Source organism: Entelurus aequoreus, linkage group LG27 (assembly GCF_033978785.1).
Source record: "Entelurus aequoreus isolate RoL-2023_Sb linkage group LG27, RoL_Eaeq_v1.1, whole genome shotgun sequence".
Taxonomy (NCBI): domain Eukaryota; kingdom Metazoa; phylum Chordata; class Actinopteri; order Syngnathiformes; family Syngnathidae; genus Entelurus; species Entelurus aequoreus.
Genome location: NC_084757.1, coordinates 14844599 through 14852178, shown reverse-complemented (window position 1 = coordinate 14852178; position 7580 = coordinate 14844599). Strand labels below are relative to the sequence as shown.

Sequence of the window (7580 nt, the reverse complement as noted above, 5' to 3'; positions counted from 1 at the left end):
AAACCTGTGGCGTTGGGGGATGGTTAGGGGCGTGGTCACCATGATGTCATCGCATAATTTGCTATGATGATATGATTTTCTTTAAAAAGGCTCAGAAAATATTTACATAAATTTTCAAAACAAATCTGGTAGTATTAACATATATTTTTATATTGTTTTGCCATATTTTCAATTGTTGCTGCTTATTGTACAATGTATTTTGAGAATTTTTCAAGTGTCTAGAGGTTCTGACTTTTTTATTTAAAACGACTAGTAACAAATCAAGCATCTGTTTCTATATAGTGTTATTATAGACTGTACTCGTGTTTAGAGACTCTACTTCTGTCCCTTGACATGCCCGACAAAATGAGAGTTGCAGCGAGCACGACTTTCTCTCCTTAAAGTGGCCACTGTCCTCTTAATATTTGCAGATTTTTTAGATCGCTCTCCTCGTGTAAATCAGGGATATATTATAGTCAGGGTTTCCCCATAATGTAACTGAACGTGGCGCGCCGCCACACTTGAAAAATAAGGATTTTTTTTAGCTTTAAACAAGGTAAATTAATATCAGGTATTGTAGCTTCCAAAAGAAGTCTAAAGTCCAACATTTGCTGTTTTTAAATTGTATTAAGAAACGCATATCAACCGGCCCAATTCTAACAGGTCGTACCTCCCGTGCAATCACTTTCGATCGTGCTTCCTCGAACCAGCCCCGGACACACAACAACAATTCCTCATTCTCCGCCAATCTGCTTTCAGGCACGAACAGTATGTTTGAAATCATTGGGGGAAAAAACTATCAAATCAAAACCACACAAACATAAAACATTACCACCAACAGTTCGTAATAGTATGAATGGATGTACATAGCCTTTTATTTGCGCACTATTGACAACCTACTCAGTGGTTAGAGTGTCCGCCCTGAGATCGGTATGTTACCTCTCTGCTTGGCACTCAGCATTAAGGGTTGGAATTGGGGGTTAAATCACCAAAAATTATTCCCGGGCGCGGCCACCGCTGCTGCTTACTGCTCCCCTCACCTCACAGGGGTTGAACAAGGGGATGGGTCAAATGCAGAGGACACATTTCACCACACCTAGTGTGTGTGTGACAATAATTGGTACTTTAACTTAACTCAACTTAAGTGATGAACTAAAATTTGGCCGCCGAAAAAAAAAAGACTTTGATCACCAAAAACAGCGCTGCTGAAACCGGATGTTGTGATGTGAACAAGATGCACACGATTGTCTGGAGCGTAGTCAGTATAGGGTGACCATTTCCATTACACCAAAAAGGAGGACAATTTGCGGCATATGACACCAAAAAGGAGGACATTATGCGGCATATCAATAAATTACTATGGTGTACATAGGACTCTGGTATACTCTTAATTATAGTACAATTTTGAGTGGTTTAAAGATGATGTTTGTGTGGCTGAATAGGAAAAAATATTAAAGTCAAGTGTTTGTTAACAGTATTTGTATTTATTCAATACATTGTGGTGTTCAAAAAGTGACCACTGAGATGCATTTTTTCAAATGCAGAGTGCCACAAAGCATAACATGTGTGGACTTGAATGTAAACAACAATTAACAGGTAATATATATAATTTTTTAAAAAATGTGAGCGACATCAGACGTGCACACTGTGGCCACACCAGCGTCACGCCTGTCCCAAACCTGACATCATAACAATTTAAATGTTTTATTAAAATAATTTTCTGATGTAAGTGATTTTGCCCTCTTACAATGACAATAACAAAAAAACATGTTTTTCATGACCTATGTGCTAGTATTGTATGTCTGGCTGCGGGTCCTGCCTTTAAAAGAAATGTTACCCCTTTCAGAGATTACATTTAGTTCCTGTAACTTTCTGTCTGTAAAATACATCTTTTTATTAGCATTTATGAAATCTAGTGACAATATTTCATGAATAATATCCTTAGATTAACATTCTTAATAAATGGCAGTAAAATAAGCACACATCTGATTGAGGAGTCAGTTACAACCTGGCATTTACACATTGTGTAGCGTTGGGGTTGTCCGACTTTTTGTGTGGCCATAAACGCAGCACTGGCTAAGTGCCATGAGTGCGTGTGTTGGTGCAGGTGAGCGAGCGAGCGGCCAGGCCTGGCCCTAACCAATCTGGCGCCCTAGGCAAGATTTTAGGTGGCGCCCCCCCCACATCGGCAGTGAAGTGTATATACCAGGGGTCGGCAACCCGCGGCTCCGGAGCCGCATGCGGCTCTTTGACCACTCCGATGCGGCTCAGCTACATACTTGCCGACCCCCCCGATTTTCCCAGGAGACTTGTGGATCTCAGTGCCTCTCATAGATAACTCCCAGGGGAAATATAATCATATTTACACTCTAATTACTATATAAAGGAAGTGCCCTAATTGCACTGCAATAATTGTCCTCTATAGCATTTACAAACAATGTGCCAGTCCGGCCACATGTTGTATGTAGCCTTTACTTGCACACATAGGAGACAGCAAAGCATACTTACTCATCAGCCACACAGCTTACACTGACGGTAGCCGTATCAAACAACTTTAACATTGTTACGTTACAAATATGCGCCACACTGTGAACCCACACCAAAAAAGAATGAAAAACACATTTCTGGAGAACATCCCACCGTAACACAACATAAACACAACACACCCAATACCCAGAATCCCATGCAGCCCTAACTCTTCCGGTCTACATTATACACCCCCGCTACCACCAAATCCCCCCACACATCAACCCCCCCCCCCTCTCCGTGCGTTGGTTGCGCGGAAGAGTTAGGGTTGCATGGGATTCTGGGTATTGGTACCATCAGTGTAAGCTGTGTGGCTGCTGAGCTAGTACGCCTTGCTGTCACTTACGTGAGCAACCCGAAACTGCATTGTACATGTGGTCGAGCAGGTGCACTGTTTGGGCAGACTGAAGAGGGCGCCAAAAGCAGTGTCATCACGCCCTGATATCCGGTAGTCTCCCGGGAAAAATGAGAGGGTTGGCAAGTATGACGCTATCCAGCGCCATTCATTCAAAACTCGCGGGCCGCACTAACATCAAATTTCCACATTATAGTGCGTGCCAGTGCGTGTGTCTGAGACACCTGGTTAACATAGCACAAAGCATTTAAGCTTTGTATGCGGTGTTTTTCATTTTAAATTTAAATTTTTTTTTTGTGGCTCCCATTATTTTCTTTAATTTGTGAAACCTGCCAAAATGGCTCTTTGAGTGGTAAAGGTTGCCGACCCCTGGTATATACTCACAAGAAACTGAATAGCTTTGTCTTTGACCTTTTTTTTTACTTAAAGAAAGCAAATTAACATATTATATGAGAATGTTATGTTATGATTATCTTTAACCGAATCACAGCAGTGTTCAAATAAAAAAACAGCATTCCCTCTCATGTGATATTGCTTAATTAACATTAATGATGTGCACTTTAACAACTAGGCTTACAACTATACCTAAAGGGGTGGAAAAATGTTGTAACAAATAATATTTCTATTAAATAGGCTTTACTTTGCATTTTAATTAGCGTGGGATTATTATTAACCCAAGGAAAGCTACTGGATCGGATGGCGTACTTGGACGTGTACTAAAGACCTGTGCCGACCAGCTGGCTGTTGTCTTCACCAGGATTTTCAACCAGTCCTTGTCCCAGTACATCGTCCAACCCTGTCTAAAGGACTCTGTTATTGTCCCACTGCCAAAAAAAACTGCAGTAAACAGCTTGAATGATTACCGTCCAGTGGCACTTACACCAATCATTATGAAGTGCTTTGAAACTCCGGTTCGGGGGCACATCGCCTCAAATCTGCCACCTGCATTGGACTCTCACCAGTTTGCGTACAGGGCAAACAGATCTACAGAGGATGCTATCGCAACAGCCCTCCACACTGCTCTGTTGATTTTAGCTCTGTGTTCAACACCATCCTACCCCAAAGACTGGTGCGCAAACTGACGGGGCTGGGACTGTCTTCCTCCATCTGCCACTGGATCCTGGGCTTCCTGACAAATCACTCTCAGAAGGTGAGAGTAGGCTCCCACCTCTCAGCATCCATCAGCATCAGCTCCCCCCAAGGCTGCGTGCTAAGCCCCCTACTCTACACCCTCTACACTCATGACTACACCCCTGCTCATGCCAGCAATACCACTATTAAATTTGCAGACGACACCACAGTAGTGGGATGCATTTCTGGGAGGGATGAGTCTGCCTACAGAAATGAAGTGGAACGGCTGACTGGGTGGTGCAGGGAAAACAACCTGGTCCTTAACACCACCAAGACGAAGGAGCTGATCATGGATTTCCGGAAGAAAAAAACAATAAACATCCAACCACTGTACATCAATGGGGACTATGTGGAAATGGTCTCTAACTTCAGGTTCCTGGTGATCCAGATAGAGCGGGGGTCGGCAACCCGCGGCTCTAGAGCCGCATGTGACTCTTTAGCGCCGCCCTAGTGGCTCTCTGGAGATTTTTCAAAAATGTATGAAGAATGGAAAAAGATGAGGGGGAAAAAAATCAATTTTTTTGTTTAGTATGGTTTCTGTATGAGGACAAACATGACACAAACCTCCCTAATTGTTATAAATCACACTGTTTATATTAAACGTGCTTCACTGATTCGAGTATTTGGCGAGCGCCGTTTTGTCCTACTAACTTTGGCGGTCCTTGAACTCACCGTATAGTTTGTTTACATGTATAACTTTCTCCGACTTTCTAGGACGTGTTTTATGCCACTTCTTTTTCTGTCTCATTTTGTCCACCACACTTTTAACGTTGTGCGTGAACGCACAAAGGTGAGTTTTGTTGACGTTATTGACTTGTGTGGAGTGCTAACCAGACATATTTGGTCACTGCATGACTGCAAGCTAATCGATGCTAACATGCTATTTAGGCTAGCGATATGTACATATTGCATCATTATGCCTCATTTGTAGCTATATTTGAGCTCATTTAGTTTCCTTTAAGTCCTCTTAATTAAATGTATATCCCATGACACATGTAATATGGCTTTTAATTTTTTTCCGGCTCCAGACAGATTTGTTTTTGTATTTTTGGTCCAATATGGCTCTTTCAACATTTTGGGTTGCCGACCCCTGAGATAGAGGAAGACCTGTCGTGGAGTATGAACACCTGAGTGACCATCAAAAAGGCACAGCAGAGACTTTACTTTCTGAGACTCCTCAAAAAGAACCACCTGTCACAAAAACTGCTTGTGTCCTTCTATCGCTGCTCAATAGAGAGTGTGCTGACATACTGCATGTGTGTACTGTATGGTATGCCAGCTGCACGGTGGCAGAGAGAAATGCACTTCAGAGGGTCATAAAAACTGCCATTAAGATCACTGGCTGCTCTCTCCCCTCCCTAGATGAACTGTACAGTGCTAGGTGCCTCAAAAAGGCCCAAAACATAATAAGGGACCCATCTCAACCTGGACATAAACTTTTTGAACTGCTGCCCTCGGGCAGGAGATACAGGACAATAAAATACCGGACAAACCGATTAAAGAACACTTTTACCCGAGAGCAATAGTGTCACTGAACACAAGACAATAATGACTGTGCATGTGAGCTGTGTGCTTGGTATTTTATGTATTTTTATCTATTTATTTATGTTCTTATGTTTTTATGTGTTATTATGAATTTGCACTAAATTAGTTTTGCGTACAATGACAATAAAGAGATATTCTATTCTATTCCATTCTTAATCTTTTGTGCTGCAATTTTTTTTTAGCAGTTTTTAACGTTTTATTATTCAGAAACACACACGCACCTTGTCCCTAAATTAGTCCCTTTCGTTTGAGCTGCAAATTATTTATTTTGTCTAGCTACTAAGGTTTTCATGTTATCGGGTTATTCATAACCAGCCCCTAAACCTTGTCAAAATCTCACCAACCTTGTCCCATTTGTCTGTGCTGACAAATATTGTCCATTAGTTATGTTATTGTGTTATTTATAATCAGCCCCTGAACTATGTCAAAATCTCCCTAAAAGTGTCCCCTTCGTTTGTGCTGTATTTTTGTTGTCTAACTATTATGGTTATTTACATTTAAATGGGGTTGGTTATGAATCATACAATGTTAAAACTTTCAAGACCAAAACAATTTGCAGCCCAAACTAATGGGACACCTTGGGTGATTTTGACAAGGTGTGTAAATAAATAGACCTTGATTGGTTCTATTAATTTATGTATATTTGTGCTAGCTAGCTACACTATATTGCCAAAAGTATTTGGCCACCCATCCAGATGATGAGAATCAGGGGTCCTAATCACTTGGCCCGGCCATAGGTGTATAAAACCAAGCACTTGTTTCTACAAACATTTGTGAAAGAATGGGCCGCTCTCATGAGCTTAGTGATTTCCAGCGTGGAACTGTCATAGAACCTGTGCAACAAATCCAGTCGTGAAATTTCCTCGCTCCTAAATATTCCAAAGTCAACTGTCGGCTTTATTATAAGAAAATGGAAGTGTTTGGGAACAACAGCAACTCAGCCACCAAGTGGTAGGCCATGTAAACTGACAGAGAGGGGTCAGCGGATGCTGAAGCGCATAGTGCAAAGACTTTCTGCACAGTCAGTTGCTACAGAGCTCCAAACTTCATGTGACCTTCCAATTAGCCCACGTACAGTACGCAGTGAGCTTCATGGAATGGGTTTCAATGGCCGGCAGCTGCATCTAAGCCATACATCACCACGTCCAATGCCAAGCGTGGGATGCAGTGGTGTAAAGCAGGTCGCCACTGGACTGCTTAGCGCTCCCTGCAGCTGACTGGATCATAAAAGGCATCAGAATACACAAGTCACAAGAACTTTTATGAGCAATGATGCCTTTTGGGTTCTACTCACGCCAATGATTTGTCCATTACGGTGACTGTGTGCCTCACATCTTCAAGGGTTTTTTCCTACCACGACAACATGATCTTGGTTTATACTGACAGTAGTTTGACAACGAAGTGAGGAAGGAAATGAAATAAAATCTAAGCTACCTTTATTGCAAGCTCCTCCTGAAGAACAACCAGCTTCTCTGTCTTCTGATCCACCTTATCCAGCAGAGCATCTTTCTCCTTATCCAGTGCTGAAGGAGCTCTGCTTCCTGCTTGTACTTGGGACACCTGATGATTCAGCACCCCTGGTGGACAAAGCAGGAAAAAAAAAAAAAGTCAAGACAAAACGAGGTTTCAAGTCGTTATGGTAACGTAATGGTGTAACAGCAAAAATATTCACCGATTGTTTCTTCAAGTGTTTCCATTTCAACATGAGCAGCCCGCAGCTCCTTAGTCTTGACAGACAGCGTTTGTTGGAGGTCGGAAAGTAATTGTTGCGTCTGCTCCAGTTGTAGCCTATGGACACACCAAAGTTTAGCAGAAGGAATGCACATATTACCAACCTATTTAATCATCTGCATTAAAACAACTGCCTTTGGTTTTACTGAGTTTTTTGCTAAACCAACTTTTCTTACGTATAGGTACTTGTTTTTGTGCACTTAGGATTTGCATAAATCTGAAAAATCTGAAATCAAACCGTGGAGGCATTGCAAAGATATTCATAAAACAATCTTGCCTTCTGTCATACTTTCTCCAAAGGAGCAGTTTGGAA

The 7580-nt window shown here is 41.8% G+C and overlaps 1 protein-coding gene across 1 annotated transcript; it reads right to left on the bottom strand.

The window, feature by feature from the left end:
• Positions 1-5040: 5040 nt before the first annotated feature.
• On the bottom strand, positions 5041-7412 carry LOC133644269 (centrosomal protein of 135 kDa-like). Its single transcript, XM_062038635.1, has 4 exons — positions 7209-7412; positions 6971-7113; positions 6831-6886; positions 5041-6753 (listed from the first exon to the last, which is right to left on the bottom strand). The coding sequence occupies exons 1-4, from the start codon at positions 7360-7362 to the stop codon at positions 6627-6629; spliced, it is 480 nt and encodes a 159-aa protein (XP_061894619.1). The 5' UTR covers positions 7363-7412; the 3' UTR covers positions 5041-6626.
• Between the last annotated feature and the right edge of the window lie 168 nt (positions 7413-7580).